The 19,134-nt window shown below is 43.9% G+C and overlaps 1 protein-coding gene across 5 annotated transcripts in view; it reads left to right on the top strand.

Annotated features, from left to right (window-relative positions):
* The window catches only part of afdna (afadin, adherens junction formation factor a), a gene marked incomplete at its 5' end in the record, with an annotated part of 255,668 nt that overhangs the window by 122,236 nt on the left and 114,298 nt on the right, over nt 1-19,134 (top strand). For all 5 annotated transcript variants that reach the window (XM_083643598.1, XM_083643599.1, XM_083643601.1 and 2 more), the window contains 4 exons: nt 3,210-3,279; nt 11,281-11,351; nt 11,521-11,582; nt 13,790-13,995. In XM_083643598.1, coding sequence (XP_083499724.1) covers nt 3,210-3,279; nt 11,281-11,351; nt 11,521-11,582; nt 13,790-13,995 — 409 coding nt within the window. The remainder of the gene's footprint in view (nt 1-3,209; nt 3,280-11,280; nt 11,352-11,520; nt 11,583-13,789; nt 13,996-19,134) is intronic.

Raw genomic sequence — 19,134 nt, 5'->3', positions numbered from 1 at the left:
TGTCATGTGACTTCATGACATGTGTTTGTCATGTGACTTCATGTCATGTGTTTGTCATGTGACTTCATGCCATGTGTTTGTCATGTGACTTGATGCCATGTGTTTGTCATGTGACTTCATACCATGTGTTTGTCATGTGACTTCATGTCATGTGTTTGTCATGTGACTTCATGCCATGTGTTTGTCATGTGACTTCATGCCATGTGTTTGTCATGTGACCTCATGCCATGTGTTTGTCATGTGACTTCATGACATGTGTTTGTTATGTGACTTCATGACATGTGTTTGTCATGTGACTTCATGACATGTGTTTGTCATGTGACTTCATGTCATGTGTTTGTCATGTGACTTCATACCATGTGTTTGTCATGTGACCTCATGCCATGTGTTTGTCATGTGACCTCATGCCATGTGTTTGTCATGTGACTTCATGACATGTGTTTGTCATGTGACTTCATGCCATGTGTTTGTCATGTGACTTGATGCCATGTGTTTGTCATGTGACTTCATGACATGTGTTTGTCATGTGACTTCATGTCATGTGTTTGTCATGTGACTTCATGCCATGTGTTTGTCATGTGACTTGATGCCATGTGTTTGTCATGTGACTTCATACCATGTGTTTGTCATGTGACTTCATGTCATGTGTTTGTCATGTGACTTCATGCCATGTGTTTGTCATGTGACCTCATGCCATGTGTTTGTCATGTGACTTGATGCCATGTGTTTGTCATGTGACTTCATGCCATGTGTTTGTCATGTGACTTCATGCCATGTGTTTGTCATGTGACCTCATGCCATGTGTTTGTCATGTGACTTGATGCCATGTGTTTGTCATGTGACTTGATGCCATGTGTTTGTCATGTGACGTCATGACATGTGTTTGTCATGTGACTTCATGCCATGTGTTTGTCATGTGACTTCATGCCATGTGTTTGTCATGTGACTTCATGCCATGTGTTTGTCATGTGATGTCATGCCATGTGTTTGTCATGTGACTTCATGCCATGTGTTTGTCATGTGACCTCATGCCATGTGTTTGTCATGTGACTTCATGCCATGTGTTTGTCATGTGATGTCATGCCATGTGTTTGTCATGTGACTTTATGCCATGTATTTGTCATGTGACCTCATGCCATGTGTTTGTCATGTGACTTCATGCCATGTGTTTGTCATGTGACTTTTCTTGTGTGGATTTGTTTGCCAGAGTTACTTCCTGCGGCATTTAAGATGGTGTTTGGATGTTTTTTTTTAAATAAATAATTTTTCAAACTTCTCTGAGCTGGATGTGTGAGAACTGAACTTACACAGACATACAGGGAAGACTCCATTACGTTACAACAACGACATCACTGTAAACCGAGCCGTCTGATGCAGTAAATAGCACGGTTGAGCGGTGTCAAGTTGGCCAGAATAAAATGAAAACCTCCAGTTATAACCTTAAAAATACAAAGAACCGTTGTAGCGTTTGTGTGTCTGTGTGTGTGTGTGGGATCCGAAATGCCCCAAGTACCAACGAGGAAATAAAGAAAACATTTGTAGCGAAACCTGTTGTAAATGAACATACTACAGTGTTGTGCCTTACCTACCCGTAGTGAGTCATGCAGTAATAAATGTGTGCTTTTATTTTGAAGGTAAAGGCGCCTAGCTTCCGGTATGTTTAGTATTAGTTCATGTGAATTTGCTGCGTTTCACTTGAGTTTAGTTGCTGTAACAAGTGGCCCAGCGTGTGGTCCGTTGTCTGAGGCAGTTAAGTGTGTGACCCCTAGTTTTTCAGTCATCATAAAGAAATGTGCAGGAAGCAGTGGGTTAGTGTCTGCTGATACTCCGTCTTTTCATATCTGTTGAGCATTTAGACCAGGGGCACTCAATTAAAATTCATAGAGGTCCAGTTAGAGAAAATGTCCTCAAGCGAAGGTCCGGAACATTGTAACGTACAGTAGCTTGCGTTATGATTCAGTGCCATTGAACTTAGGCTACTGCAATTGCAGTAGCCTAATGGTACAATGTCTGTATGTAGTCAACGACTGACTGTTAAATCAAAATAAACATCAACAATGTTTATTTTGATTTCATATTTAACTGGATTAATTATAAATAACTAGCCTACACTAATAATAAATACATGTTATTTTCTCATTTCAAGTAAAATAATGGCTGCATTTAAAAATAACATACAACAGAGTGCTTTGGGAAAATGCGCATCTTAAAAGTGTTTTAATTTGAGAAAGAAAATCTTCTTTTCTTCCCTTAACTCCACCTTTTCTCTTGAGAGAAGTGAGCTCCCTATCTATCTATCTATCTATCTATCTATCTATCTATCTATCTATCTGTCTCAGTGTCTGTCTCTATCTATCTGCCTGTCTGTCGATCGTTCGCAATACAAACGTCACATGCCGTTGGGCAGTGAATGTGTGAGTGTGCCCTCAGTCTGGATTTGAGTGTGGCGCTTTCACAGACAGGTTAGGATCGCATCGCACTTCACATGAGACATACTGCCTGGTTTTGAACTGCCCGTGAGAACAATGAATGAACATCTAAGAGTCTGCCTGCTCCGGATTAAAACGAAATCTTTGTTTTTGCGGTCTACTCGTTTCTTTTGAGCATGCCATGTGAATTGACTTATATCTCTCTCATATCTCCGTGTCACTGACAATCTCTCGCCTGCAGCACTGGAACCGACTGGAACAGGCAGAATCGAATCGGATATTTGATTGGCTGAGTAGCATCACGTGTGATGATTTACAGCGCATGCATTGGTCTATGCGCTTCCTGGCAGATTAAACCAGTACCGTAAAGGGTAGAAAAGCACGTGCCGGTTAAAAAAGAAAAGCTTGGTGAAATGTAACAATTCTCAATGATTTGTAGGTTATAGGGCTCGGTCCGGATAGGACGGCGTCTGGGTCCGGATGCGGACCGGAGTCCGGACTTTGGGGATCGCTGATTTAGACAGTTGTATGCTGCTAGGCTTAAAGCAATCAATGTGTGTGTGTATGAGTGAGTTGTTCATTTAGCACACCCCTGATGAGCTCTCTGGCGATGAGTCAGGTGTGTGTGTGTGTGTGTGTGTGTGTGTGTGTGTGTGTGTGTGTGTGTGTGTGGATTAGGTCTGAGCTCTTGATGCTGGAAATGAAACGTGTGGTCTTGAACACACACTCACACCCCACTCCTCTTCTAGAAACACTGTCTTCTCTCTGTCTCTCCTGCAGCAGTGTACCAGAGACCACCTTCGATCTGCACGGAGACGTCCACAGTGGAGCGGCCCTGCCCACCAGCAAGGTAACACACACACACACACACACACACACACAGGCACAGGCACACACACAGTGGGGCGGCCCTGCCCACCAGCAAGGTAACACACACACACACACACACACACACACACACACACACACAGTGGAGCGGCCCTGCCCACCAGCAAGGTAACACACACACACACACACACACACACACACACACACACACACACACACACACACACACACACACACACACACACACAGTGGAGCGGCCCTGCCCACCAGCAAGGTAACACACATAGTCTAGGAAAAATAAGGTTTGACCTTAAACTAATAACAGAATTTATTTTCACATTTTTATGTTCATATTGATGCCCGAAACACTGTACTAAAAATCCCAGAAAATCCCATTAGTGGAAATATGTTAAAATTACGTTTTTTCAAAATGGCTGCCATTATTCAAATTTTGGCCATATCTTGACTCCAAGTAGACCTAGAATTACACATTTGGTGTCTATTTCCACAATTTTGGGGGCAAGGAATCCATAGAAATGGTTGTTGAGTCTCTAAGTAGAACAGATTTTTATTTTCTCATGTAAGTAAATACAACATGGCATTTCTCACAATGTTAGCTACAACTTCGTATTTGTTAATCATACACATTTTGGGTGATACCCACTACCCTTGAGCATATTGAAGTGCTTCCATTGAAAAAAAAAGTTTGTTGTTTCATATTTCCAATTTAAAATGTGTTCCGGTAATGAATTTATTCCCTCACAGTGTCTCTAAAAGTCTCTGGAAATACATCAAAAATGAGCACATCTATTATGTAAGGGAGCTAGGGCTCTGTTTGTTTGTCTGTTTATCTGTCTGTCCCACTGATGACATCATCAGTGATGTCATAAATCCACTCACACACACACACACACACACACACACACACACACACACACACACACACACAGTCTCAGTGATGATCTAATCAGTGATGTCATAAATTGTGACAGCATCAGTGATGTCAGAGGCATTGTGATATCATCAGTCATGTCATAAAATGCCTAGTGGATTAGTGATGTCATAAGAGCAAAATCAAGTCCCAGGGGCAGACACTGAAAGAAGTGGGAGTCTGGCTTCAGTCTTCAGCCATGGACAGCTGTATGTTACCAGCTCCAGGACAGGTGATCCAGCATCCCTGAAGTTTGCCATCAAGGAGCAACCAGGGTCGAGGCCGTGTAGCGGCCGAGCTGCTTATGCAAGCTGCAGGGCCAGCTCGGCGAGATGCAAGGCAGGCGAGCTCGCGTAGCGCACAAGATGCCTAGTGGATTATAATTTCAATTTGAATGGTGAAATTTGATCCTACTTGATATCTTCTTGATATCTTTGAGTTTTGCTATGAGTTGTACCATGTTCATGAGAATCACCCACCTGTGGAACTCTCAATCCTCCCATAGGACATGGATGAAAGGCCAGGGGTCTCTGATTTCCACATGTGGATATTGATGTGTCCAACTGCTGCTATGATGTCACAGCTATCAGCGGTACTGGTTTGGCTCTCTGGTGTAACTCCAGCTATAAGGCCCACACCATGGAATGTGTTGTGGCCATCAATGGTTCTGATGTTATGGTCATATCAGCAATGTACTGAATGAAGTGGCCTTCAACATTGCCAGGGAGGTATGTTCCTTGAGAAGCAGCTGCACTTGACTCAACCTTTTCACCTCCTGATATGAGGAGCAGAATTGAAGGTTACCAAGTGTTTTCACCAAAAATCTAGATTGAAATTGGTGATGCATTTGTCAGTCCTATCTGTAATGGCGTGATGAGAACCCTTGCCGCCCACATGGCCTGTCCTATTGCAGCTATGTTTAACTCACAGTTCTCGCCAGCAAACAGTTCTTTGAGGATAAGCTGAAGGGTTTCCATGTTTCCTTTGGCAGATGATATATTTTGAGGGATATGCATCTCTGGGAATCTTGATATCTTTTATGTACTTGACGGACTTGACTATGAGTAGGGAAAACATGTCAGTGGAAGCCACTAGTTCAGATGTAGATGGAAAGAAGCGTCAGGTTTGCTTGTGTGGCTGGCAGAAGGTAACAACTTTGAGGGGCCTTAGAATCCATCAAGGCAGGAAGAGGTGCTTGGTAGAGGGAACACAGGGACCCCGCATTGATAATTATTTCTTAAGAAGTTTATCAAGTCAGTCGGGTGAAGTTCAGCGACAGGAAGTAACCCACAGCTCGCAGGACATCAGCACCCCTGATGTTGAGGCAGGTCCTAGCACCGAGGAAAGCAGAGAGGCCAGCCAGCCAAAAAGGGAGAAGATTAGCGGTCAGAAGCCTAGAGTTAAGTGGCCAGGTGCAGCGGAAAGTAGGAAGTGGGAAGATATCAATAGTGATTTGGTTAGGATGTTAGAGAAGCTTAAAGGAACTGCTGAGAGTAAGTTGGAGAAAATGGGAGATTGTATTTATGATTATGGTAAGGAAAGGTTTGGCGTCTTTGAGAAAAGGAAGAAACTAGAGGGTGAGGTAGTTAAATCTAGGCGCCAACAAGAGATAGATAGACTTATCCAGGAGAGAAGACAGCTTAAGAGGCAGTGGAGGAAAGCTACAGAGGTTGAGAAGGAAGGCATTGATTGCTTGCAGTCAGATGTGAGGGATCGGTTGGCAGTTTTAAGAAGAGCAGAGAGCATTAGGAAAAATAGGAAAAAGAAAGAGCGAGCTAGAATAGCATTCTATAAGGATCCATTTAGATTTGTGAAGTCATTGTTTAGTAAGGAAAAGAATGGTAGCCTTATGGTACCTAAGCAGAAGCTTGAGGAATATTTGGAGGAGGTTCACAAAGATAGGGAAAGGTTTAGAGAGATGACAGTCCCAGCTGATATTCCACCTATTGGTGAAATAGAGAGCCAGTGTGATGATAGCCCACCAAGGTGGAAAGAAGTTCAAGAAGTAGTGAGACGTGCAAGGGCCTCTTCAGCCCCGGGTCCTAATGGAGTCCCCTACCGGCTGTATAAGAGTGCTCCAGATGTGTTGCAGTTTCTATGGAAGCTGATGAAGGTAGTCTGGAAGAAGCAGGTTATTCCTAAGGCATGGCGTAGAGCAGGGGGAATCTTCATTCCTAAAGAAAGGGACTCGTTAGAGATAAGTCAGTTTAGACCTATCAGTCTACTTAATGTTGAAGGGAAGGTTTTCTTTAGTGTTGTGGCACAGAGGCTGTCTAGTTATCTAGAAAAGAATAGGCTAATAGATACTTCGGTGCAAAAGGCTGGAATTCCCGGCTTCTCCGGGTGCTTAGAGCACACCAGCATGATCTGGCACCAAATCCAGTCAGCTAGGCGTGAGAAGAGAGACCTGCATGTAGTATTCTTGGACCTGGCTAATGCTTTCGGGTCAGTGCCGCATAGTCTGTTATGGGAGGCCTTTGATTTCTTTAGAGTGCCAGGTAGTATAAAGAGCTTAGTTAAAGCCTACTTCTTAGATATTCAACTCTGCTTTACCACAGCAGAGTACACGACAGCTTGGCAGCAGCTGGAGATAGGCATTATGGCAGGGTGTACAATTTCCCCATTAGCTTTTACCATGGCAATGGAGATCATTATTAGGGCTTCAAAATGGGTAGTGGGTGGAGAAAGGCTGCAGGGAGGGCTGCGGCTCCCTCCAATTAGGGCATACATGGATGACATGACGACTATGACGTCAACCGCTCCATGTACTAGCAGATTGTTGGATAAGTTAAATAGTAATCTGCAGTGGGCTAGAATGAAAGTGAAGCCAAGTAAGTCCAGGAGTATTTCAATCATTAAAGGGAGGGTAGTAGGTAAGAAGTTTGTTATAAATGATGAGGTGGTGCCTACAGTGTTAGAGAAACCAGTCAAGAGTTTGGGAAGATGGTATGATGCAAGTCTCAGTGATAAGGGACAGTTTGAGGAGGTGAGGCAGGAAATGATTCAAGGTATTTCAAGTATAGACAAGTCAGGGCTCCCAGGAAAGTTAAAGTTGTGGTGTTTGCAGTTTGGATTGTTGCCTCGGTTGATGTGGCCACTGACAGTGTATGAGGTTCCCCTTTCAAAGGTAGAAAAGCTAGAAAGGATGATTAACTCATTCATTAGAAAATGGCTCGGAGTCCCACGCTGCCTAAGCAGTGTAGCCTTATATGGGAAAGGCATATTGGAATTGCCATTATCTAGCCTGACAGAGGAGTTCAAGTGTGCTAAGGTTAGACTGGAAATGACTCTGACTCAGTCAAAGGATCCAGTGGTTAGGAGTGTAGCGCCCACAGTTAAAACAGGGAGGAAGTGGAACCCAAAGGAGGCAGTACAGCAAGCACAGTCAGCTCTTAGACACAGGGATATCATAGGTCAGGTGCAGCATGGGCGTGGAGGCTTAGGGTTGTGCATAGGGAAACCTGTGTGGAACAAGGCATCAGTAATAGAAAAGAGGAAGATGGTAGTTGAAGAAGTACATAGGCAAGAGGAGGCAGTAAGATGTACTAAGGCAGTGTCGCAGGCAAAGCAAGGACAGTGGGTGAACTGGGAGAGTGTAGAGAAGAGAAAGTTGAAGTGGAGAGAGTTGTGGAGCATGGAGGCCAGCAGAATTAGATTTATTCTAGGGGCTACTTATGATGTGCTGCCATCTCCCCAGAACTTAAATCAGTGGTTGGGCGAGGATGGTGCCTGCCCGTTGTGTTCTAGTGTATGTACATTGAGGCATATACTGTCAGGGTGTAAGGTCAGTCTCTCCCAGGGGCGATACACCTGGCGTCACAACCAGGTGTTGAAATGTTTGGCAGCTGCAGTTGAGGAAAAGCGGCTAGAAGTAAATTCTCTAGTTGCTAGCAAAGAGAATAGACAGATCAAATTTGTACGTGAGGGAGAAAAGATTAGACCAATTAAGGTCAGGCACAAGTTAGGGCAGCTAAGTGTAGGTGGAGCCTGGGAAATGAGGGTTGACTTGAATGAACAGCTAGTCATCCCAGCATATATAGTTAGCACCCGGCTACGTCCGGACTTGTTACTGTGGTCTGAGGTAGAGAAGAGAGTTTATTTTATCGAACTCACAGTCCCGTGGGAAGATCGAGTTGAGGAGGCTTATGAGCGCAAGAAAGCTAGGTATGCTGAAATGGCAGCAGAGGCAGAGCAGCGAGGTTGGAGGGCTCGAGTGCGGCCTGTAGAGGTGGGCTGCCGTGGTTTTGTGGCAAAGTCCGTTATTGCCTTACTAACTGAGTTGGGCATTCGGGGACGGAGCCTGAAACTTGCGGTTAGCAACATGTCTCAGGCAGCAGAACGAGCAAGTGAATGGCTGTGGATAAGGAGGAAACATGCTAGCTGGGGAGCTCGCTAAGGTCAGATTGATTGTTGTTGGTCATGATTAACGGTCCGCATCAACAGGGCTGAATCATTGACAGTGGTGGTGTAGTTAGGGATTGTTTGTTGTTGGTCATGATTAACGGTCCGCATCAACAGGGCTGAATCATTGACGGTGGTGGTGTAGTTAGGGATTGTTGGTCATGATTAACGGTCCGCATCAACAGGGCTGAATCATTGACAGTGGTGGTGTAGTTAGGGATTGTTTGTTGGTGGTCATGATTAACGGTCCGCATCAACAGGGCTGAATCATTGACAGTGGTGGTGTAGTCAGGAATGTCATACCGAATCGACCTGGATAGCTAGGCTTAGATAGTGAGGTAATATGCAGTTGTGCGGTGGTAGCATGGAGGGGGGTGTTTCCAGGACGCTGGATTACACCGTTAAGCCTTCTTGAGGTGTCGTGGGCCTAACTTAACGAAACGTCGGTGAAGGAAGGTGCCCACTTGAAAACCCCAATGACATGCTTCATACTGCTGTTGGCTAGGGTAGGTAACTGGTGATTTGTGTCTTGTTTATTAGTTTGTTAGCCTGTTAGCTTGTTTTATTCTGGATTGGGCTTCTAAATGTGTTTTTCCTCGGATTTTGGCACAAGGGATAGTAACATCTTGTCCTGTGTATTAATTAATAATATGTCAGTCTTTACCAGTCTGGCAGCAGTTTTCACAAGACACACTTTTTCTTCATCAACATCACTATTGTCCTTCCTAGATGCATGCAAAAATGCACTCAAAATATTTGAGGACTTCGGCTTCAATATAACCACTTCTGGTTTGCCATTGATTTCTGTAATGATTATTTAGTCACCACTTCAAGGTATTGTTCAATGTTCACAGTTAGGTCTCCAAGTGCAATTTGCTCATCATCATTCTGTTCTAAATAGCTGTCTGCTCTTTTTCTTTGGACAACCATGTTCTTCATCAAAGGTCTGAGGTATTTGTTTTTTGGTACAGATAGATGGCATCTGCAGCATGAAGATCTTGGGCAAATTAATCCTGAAGGTCTTCTTCCTCTGTGGTGTTTTATGGCAGTCGGCATCCTTTATGTGGCATTACCGCCTCCTTCTGAATTTATCCATCCACTGTTTCCCTACATTCTGTAAAACCCGATCCCCTCTCCTCTTCTGTTGGTCTTTCCTGAAAGTCTTCTTCTTTTTCTTCTAATGGCTTTCTGGCAGACTGATGCCTTGCGGTGGTCCTAACAGGAAACATAAGTGGGCGGGGGCAGTGTGCCACGATTGTGATGTCACGATTGTCATGTATCAGTGATGTCATCAGTGATGTCACTTGAGCAATTGTGATGTCATCAGTGATGTCACTCGAGCAATTGTGATGTCATCAGTGATGTCACTCAAGCAATTGTGATGTCATCAGTGATGTAATAAATCCTTCTTCTGGGGTGTTTTATGGCAGTTGGCATCCTTGTTGCATTACCGCCTGGCTGAGGCTTTATAAGTGGTGGGAGTATAAGTAGGGAGAAGAGCACAAGTGGTACATCATCTCCAGAGTAAGTGTGTATTGTTTATTTATTTTTGTTTATTTGCACAAAGAAAATGAATAACAACAGATAGTACAAGTATCTTAATAAGCTATTATTAAGCTATACCTATTAGTAAGATATTAGCTAACTAGTAAGTGCTTAAGCTAGCCTACTTTGAATGGTAACAGACAATGACTGTCATTGGTAACAGACAATAAATGGCGGTCAACTTATCCATAACCTTCGGATATGGAGACTTAGCCTACCTGTCCACTCGTCTGCATGTTTGAGCTACAACTTGCACTGTGCCTTGCTGAAATCAAATTGCCTCCAATGCGAGACTGGTGAATGACATGACTATGAAGTTATGGTTTGCGATGGCTGTCTGAGGGAACAAGATGTGCATGAAAACTCACCCTTTTCCACTAACTAACATTAGAACATATTAGCCACACTTACATTTTTTATGTTTTGTTTTGTTATGTTACAGTATGTTTGGTAGGGCTTTTCCCTAGCCCCGCCCCTTTCCTGACCACACCCCCTCCCACCTCCCACATACCCCGATACACCTGTCCATGCCCCCCTACCCACCTCTCGAATCCAGACTCTCTACGACCTTCCTATCCCTATCAACGGACCCTTTTCTCTAGCCCCGCCCCCTCCATTGAGCCGACCCGGATCAGATCCACTCCAAAATGTAATGGGTTCTTCCTTGGCCCATGCTACACCCTTCCACCAAGTTTCATGAAAATCGGCCCAGTAGTTTTGCTGTAATCCTCCTGCTAACAGACAAACGGTCAGACAAACGGCACCGAAAACATCACCTCCTTTGTGGAGACAATGCCAATTTTGACAATGTTCCACTACTGGGATTTTTAGTATGTTAAATTGGAAGGTTTCAAGAACTGAATACAACACAAATAATTTCTGTTGCAATTAGTTTAAGGTTGGGTCATTTTTTCTCACAGATTCCCTAGACTATAAAGCAGGCCTGCTTGGTACTTTCAGTGGATGGTTGTAAAGATAACAGAGCCTTTTTTCCCCCCACTAGACCAGAGTGTGAGAGTAAGAGGAGCCAGCGCAGGAGGTAGTCTGGCTCGGAGACTACATTACGGTGGCTACATCCATATTTTTATACGGTCTATGGTGTGTGTGTGTGTGCGTGTGTGTGTGTGTGTGTGTGTGTGTGCGCAGAGCTCAGGGAAGCTGGAGATGGAGAGAGGCATGGTCAAACCCATGATCCGAGGAGAGCAGCAAGACGGCAGGTCAGACACACGCGCACACACGCGCACACACGCACACGCACACACACACACACACACACACACACACACACACACACGCGCACACACACACACACACACACACACAGACACACACACACACACACACACACACCACTTCTGTCTCCTCATAGTTGTTTTGTCTCATCAGGTCTCAGGATAGTTTAGCAGCAGAGTTGACTCTACCGGCCAGCATCGAGTTCAGAGACAACTGTGAGTACTACTCTCTCTCTCTCTCTCTCTCTCTCTCTCTCTCTCTCTCTCTCTCTCTCTCTCTCACCCTCTCTCTCTCTCACCCACCCTCTCTCTCTCTCGCTCTCTCACCTCTCTCTCTCTCTCTCTCTCTCTCTCTCTCTCTCTCTCTCTCTCTCTCTCTCACCCTCTCTCTCTCTCACCCACCCTCTCTCTCTCTCGCTCTCTCACCCTCTCTCTCTCTCTCTCTCTCTCTCTCTCTCTCGCTCTCTCTCTCTTTCTCTCTCTCTCTCTCTCACCCTCTCCATCATCCATCTCTCCATCCCAATCCATGGCTGGAAACTATTGACCCCCCCACCCCACACACACACACACACACACACACACACACACACACACACACACACACACACACACACACACACAGAGTTGTCTCTGCTCTAGCTTTAATATTATTAAGCACTGACCTGAACCTAATGTAAATGTGCTTTGATAAAAAACGGTCAAATAGCTAATAAGTTACATTCAAAGCAATAGTGCTATTGTTGTTTATGTATATAGCTAAGATCGAGATGACTAACTTGAATATATTGAATACGATGCGATACAATAGTAAATACTTTATTAATGCCCCAGGGGGGAAACTGAGTGCCACCATACTGTGCATATAGGACAGTCAGACAATACAATAACAGAACAAAGATATAACTGTTTCTCATCCCGTCTTGTGACGCAATGTGACAGCAACTAGGCCTAACTAGGCTAATTCCTACTAGTCATGGAGGCCACACTTGCTAAAATACTTTGGTAAAAGACATGAAGGAGTGACCTGGCAACATTAAAAGACCGGAGCTTCCTAAGAAAGAACAGCCTGGACTGGACTGGACTGGTCCCCTTTAAAGATGGCACTGCAGTTCTCTCTCCAGTCCAGCTTATTGTCAACCCGGACACAGAGATGCTTCTAGGAGAGGACCACCTCTATGGCCTCAGAGGTTACTGCAGCCTTTTTCCTTCTAAAATCCATAATAAGCTCCTTGGACTTGCTTGTATTTAAAATAAGGTGGTTGTCTTCACCCAATTTCACAAATCTATCTACCTCCTGTCGGTAGGCTAGGTGCTTGTCATTGTTGATGTAGCCAACTGCTATTGCTGAATTCAAGCGAAATGTCAACTTATAGAATTGGCATATTCTTGACATAAAATCAAACAAAAACAAATTCCACTGAATTGTGTATTTTCACCAAAAGTATTTTCCCTATGTTGTATTAAATTGCTTTCACTTCCATTTGGTCACAGTAAGTTAATATAGAACAGGGTTTGATACAATCTGACAAACATGTTCCATAGTTAATTCCTTGGTGGCTCCCGCCCCTCATAAATAGTTTCAGAATTTTCATGAGCTGTCTTCAGTCACAGATTGCCTCATTTTGCCAACTTGGTTTAGTTGGTTTGGTTGTTAAATTGGTCTTAAATTGAATTCCCAGTCACAAAAGGTCTTAAATGGTCTTAGTATATTTGGCTTTCTGAAAGCTGACATCGCCCCTCCCCTCTCTCTGTGTTGCTCTCTAAGCTCTTGCACTGTCGTTCTGTTTGTTGACTTGGTACACACACACACACACACACACACACACACACACACACACACACACACACACACACACACACACACACACACACACACACACGTGTATATTTGTCTATGTGTGAGCTCATGTGTTTGCCCAGCTGATGGAGGCTTTTGAATGGTGCTCGGGTGGAGAGTCCCGTTTCCACATTGGGAGAAGCCATATTCCAGTCGCTCTAGGATTTCCCAGAGTTTCTATTTTATTTTTATTGTTGCGAACAAAAATGCTTGATTTTGCACTGGCTCAAAAATTCCAATGCAATTTGTGACGTTTTATTAGATTGTTTTTATTATCTGATTTTATTGTTTTGTGGTCAAATTGTGGGAACCTAATTTTGCTGAGAAATCGTGGGAATGTTGAAAAATTGCAAACCTCCTGAATTTCCTGGCTGAATTTGCATTCATTATTGAGATCGCAAAATCTCAATTTCCTGCAGGGACTGATAATATGCTGTAAGAGGCAAGACAGACTATATGGGACAAGGACATGTAGACGGAGTGGTCTTTAATTCTGTTTGTGTGTGTGTGTGTGTGTGTGTGTGTGTGTGTGTGTGTGCGTGTGTGTGTGTGTGTGTGCGTGTGTGTGTGTGTGTGGTGGGAGCAGCTGAGGACGCGTTCCTGTCGGCCATCATTAACTACACCAACAGCTCCACGGTGCACTTCAAGCTGTCGCCCACCTACGTGCTGTACATGGCCTGCCGCTTCGTGCTCTCTCCCAGCTACCGGCCCGACATGTCGGCCTCAGAGCGCACGCACAAGCTCATCGCCATCGTCAACAAGATGGTGAGCATGATGGAAGGAGTGATCCAGGTCAGTACCACCACGCTTTGCCCCTTTTCATGTTGTCCATCATGTCACTGCATCGTCTCAGTATGTTCTACTGCTCTAACTTTGGCTTTATGAAGGACTCGTTCAATATGTCATGCTTTCATTCAAACCTCTCTACTTGACGTTGTCCTTTGAAATGTTTCAATTGTCTGTTTGAGTTGTTTAATTCCTCCGTTTGCTGTATTAATGTGAACCGCTCCACTGGTTCTATGGTGTGTATGTTGATTTGTGTATATCTGTCCATGGTGACACCCTCTTTATATTGTCACCTCTCTCACACATGTTTGTGTTTTTGCCTTATAAATATTTGTGTACTCTGTATAATGCTAGTGGCCTTTTCCTAGTAGCACGGAACACAGTGTGTGCCAAAGTGTTAGCATGGATCCTACTGTCAATAATCATAGCGTGTCATGCTGAAGTGTTAGCATGGGACCTACTTTCACTCAACATAGTTTATGCTAAAGTGTTAGCATGGAGGCTACAGTGTATGCTAAAATGTTAGCATGGAGGCAATAGCTTATATGCTAAAAGTTTAGCATGGGGCCTACAGTGTGTTAGCATGGAGCCTACTGTCACTCAACTACAGTGTATGCTAAAGTGTTAGCATTGAGCCTACAGTGTATGCTAAAGTGTTAGCATGGAACCTACAGTTCCGCTACACTGTTGCGGAACTGTTTCCTAAGTCGATCATGTTTGCTGCTATTATGTTGAGTTGGTCAGCTTTAGCTACTGTTAGGGACATGTACACTACAGTAATGTTTACAAAGGTTTAATGGGGTACAAGTCAGGTATAACTTCTTATATTTCTTGCGGCATGTCGAGGATTAGAACCCGGAGTCGGTCACCCGGCGTCATGCTAACCTAAACAATGGCATTAAAGCATTAGCAATTGATTGTCCAACTTCGCCCAAACTCAGCCTCACGGCTTTCTCTCATAAAATCACTTTCCTGAACGTAGGTTTGTGTGTTTGTGTGTTTGCGTGTTTTGACATGTAGAGTCTTAGGCAGGTCTAAAGTAATACATGTAGAGTCTTAAGCAGGTCTAAAGTAATACATGTAGAGTCTTAACTCATTCAGGGCCAGTTTAGGACTGCCAATATTTAGCACAGGCCAAAGATTTTCATAATTGTTGGTCATCTTTCAAGACCCACAGTAAATTATCTATTAGCACCAGAGTGATTTGCAATACCTCAAAATGAAGATGTACGTCTCTGGGTTCACCAGGAAAAAAAAAGTGAGCTTTTAGCATGTTCTGTACTCTACTTATAGCCATTTATATACACCCTGTTTTCACCCAAAAAGTCTGTTTGAGAAGAGAAACAGGAGAAAAATGCATTTTTGTAAAGAAGACAATCTCAGTCAGATCTCGCTCTCAATTCTTTTATTTTGAACTGTATTGACATCAGACATGTAAATACTATTCGTTATGATACAAATGACAAAAAAAAAATAATATATATATACACATGAAGTGCTTTTTTTACATTCAACAATGCAGTTTACTCAGTGTGAGTGTGAATGTGTGTGCGCGGGGCCCATGTGTGTCTCTTTAGATTACATTTCGTCATTTATTATCCAAAGCGACTTACAATGTCACATTGTCAACATTAGTGGAATCAACTGTGGAACATCATCTACACAGATACACCCTTGCAGCAGTAGAGTAAAACATCAATGTTTTTTTTTTGTTTTTTTTTTTTTTTTTTGTTTTTTGGGGGGGGGGGTTTGGGGTGAAGAAGGGGGGGGAGATGCTAGATGGGGGATGGGGGGAGGGGGTTTGGGGTGGAGAAGGGGGGGGGGAGATGCTACATCAAAAGGGTTAGTTCAGGAGGGACTCAAGTGGAGCTTGAAAAGGTGAGTTTTTTTTTCAAAGGTGGACTCACTGAAAACTAAAATAAAAAGTTGAGAAAAGAAAAGGAGTTTTCAATCTTCGGCGAAAGATGGGCAGGGATTCGGCCGTCCTGACCTCAGTGGGGAGTTCGTTCTACCACTGAGGGGAATTTACTCTATGTCACAATATATCGTCCCACAATATATCGCGATATCAAAACATGACAATATGTATCGTTGAGATGAAATCTCATATCGCGAGAAAAATAAGCTGAACATGGTGGCACTGATCTGCATCTGATTGCATGCTCGCTCTCCTTTTCATTGCTTTGTTTGAACAGACGAGGGACGTTACAGACACTGAGGATGAAAATGGTGAAATTACTCAAATTAGCGTGAAGGATGCCCCCTCAACTTACAAATCGATCGCAAAAAAATCGTCCTGACCTCAGTGGGGAGTTCGTTCTACCACTGAGGGGAATTTACTCTTTATGTCACAATATATCGTCCCACAATATATCGCGATATCAAAACGTGACAATATGTATCGTTGAGATGAAATCTCATATCGCGAGAAAAATAAGCTGAACATGGTGGCACTGATCTGCATCTGATTGCATGCTCGCTCTCCTTTTCATTGCTTTGTTTGAACAGACGAGGGACGTTACAGACACGGAGGATGAAAATGGTGAAATTACTCAAATTAGCATGAAAGATGCCCCCTCAAATTACAAATCGATCGCAAAAAATATCGTATCGTATTGTTATCGTGAACCCAATATCATCTATTGTATCGTATCGTGAACCTAGTGTATCGTGACACCCCTAGTCTTTATAGTTCAGAGTGTCATGGTAGACCTCAAAGCAGGGGACCCTGCACAAGGGGATGCGGCAGAAGTTGCACTGGAAACGTGTCTCCTTTCTCTTGTCGTTGGTCTTACACACTTTGCATCGCTTTGCTGGGTTGTCATTGTTGGGGGTGGGGTCATTCCTGACAGGGAAATGCTTTGCCAGGTTGGCAGACAGCCTACTCGGACGGTCAGCATATGGAGCTCTATGGAGCTTTGTGGCAGTGGTCCACGCCTGTATCAGACTCTCCTGGAATGCATGCATGGTCTGCACTGTGCCCTGTGGGTTTTTAGCTCTGTACAGGACGAAGGCGTTGTGGAGGCAGATTTCGAACATGTACATGACAAATTTAGTAGTCCATTTATAGGATTTCCTGATGAACGGATAGTACGAAATCATTTGATCTAGCCTATCAACACCGTTCATCGACTGGTTATACTCTATCACAGAGACAGGCTTCTCCTTCACCACCTTCCCCCTCACACCTTTCTTCCATGTCAAGACCTGTCTCATCTCGTCCTGGTGAAATGTGGACACCATTCTGACAACATTTGTGTCCCGCCATGCCAAGCACAGCACCCGGTCAGTGTGGAAGGCAATTCTGCCCCCTGGTTGCAGGGTGGCCTTCTCAGCATGGTGTACAGCTAGTGGTTCTCCTCTATGCTTTCGCAGTGTGCCACATACATGTGTCCCCAGATTTAGCAGGATATCACACATGGTAACAGAATTATAAAAGTTATCCATATACAGTTTGTAGCCCTGCTGTTCCAGCCCCAACAGGAGACCACACACTGTATCTACAAGAGATTTACCGTCTCCACAATAAGGCATCAAATTATAACAAAATCCTGTCTGGGACTCACATAATACATAACTTTTTATACCGTAACGCACAGGTTTCTGTGGGTTAAAAACTTTAAAACTCAATCTGCCTCTCCACAGTAAAGTTCCTTCATCTATTGAGATGTTCTGGCCTGGCTGGTAGAGTTCCTGGAACTTGTTCACTAGCATATCTAAGACTGGGCGGACTTTGTACAACCTGTCATCCTTGTTTCTCACTGCTGTGTTGTCAGTAAAATGCAGGAAACGTGTAATGATCTGGAATCTGTTTCGGGACATTGTCTTACCAAAATAGGGGGTCTCCATCACCTCGCTCGTGGACCAGTAAGTCTTTAGGTCAGGCTTTACAATGAGCCCAGTCAGGAAGAGGAGCCCTAGGTAGGCCTTCAGTTCTGGGATGTCAAGAGGTTTCCATGCCTCGAGCCTCACACTTGTTGCGCCAGCCTCAATTGTCTGCTGTGCATACAGGTTGGTCTGCTCAACAATATACTGGAGCAGCTCTTCAGTGAGGATGAGTTCTAGGAAGTCGACCGGCTTGTCCGACTCCAGCGCAGCAGCACTGTTCAGCAGGCCAGGAACAGCAGTGAATGGGATGTCCTCCGGCTCCCACGGCACCTCATCCATGCAGTACCATTGCTGCTCTGGATACAGGATAGGTGTTATAAAAATATAGAAATACAAATACATTACTATAGCACACTCACACACACACAAGCTTGTAGATCAGCTATATTGGGCAAAGAGGGAAAATGAACATACCTTTGGTGTCTTTCTTTTTCCCCTTCTTCTTGGGTTGCTGTCCCTCCATTGGCTCTCCATCTGCACCACGGCCTGTAAATAAAGAAATACATACATTACAATACAATTTACAACACACACACAACATGTATAATTGTGAGCTTGTAGATCAGCCATTTTGGACAAAGACACAAAAGAGGGAAACAAGATCTTACCTTTTGATCTCGGTTGTTTACTAGATGTGGGCTCACTGGGTTCTGCAACACTCGGCTCGTCCTCATCTGAAATAAAAGCAACATATCCTCAGTAAACTATATAATCACATTTAGTACAGAGAGACAGTGTATTGTACTAGTGTCTCAGTAAACTATATAATCACATTTAGTACAGAGAGACAGTGTAGTGTCTCAGTAAACTATATAATCACATTTAGTACAGAGAGACAGTGTAGTGTCTCAGTAAACTATATAATCACATTTAGTACAGAGACAGTGTAGTGTACTAGTCTCAGTAAACTATACGATCATAGAATGCAGAGACAGTGTAGTCAGTAGTCACACACACACACACACACACACACACACACACACACACACACACACACACACACACACACACACACACACACACACGACATCATTACTGGGACTTTGTGTGAGTGTGATGACATCATCACTGGGACTTTGTGCGTGAAGCTGGTACTGGTACTGGTACTGGTACTGTCTGTACAATATGCATATATATAAACAACAAAATTACTCCTTACCACGATCATCGGGGTCCTGTCGCATTGGATTCCAGTCCTCCTCGCCCTCGACATGGACAGCTGGCGACGGTGTGACCATCTCCTCTTCAGAAGAATGG

This window comes from Poromitra crassiceps (genome assembly GCF_964638095.1).
Source record: "Poromitra crassiceps genome assembly, chromosome: 9".
In the NCBI taxonomy this organism is placed as follows: Eukaryota; Metazoa; Chordata; class Actinopteri; order Beryciformes; family Melamphaidae; genus Poromitra; species Poromitra crassiceps.
Note: the sequence above shows the minus strand (reverse complement) of the source record. Positions and strands in the feature narration are given on the sequence as shown.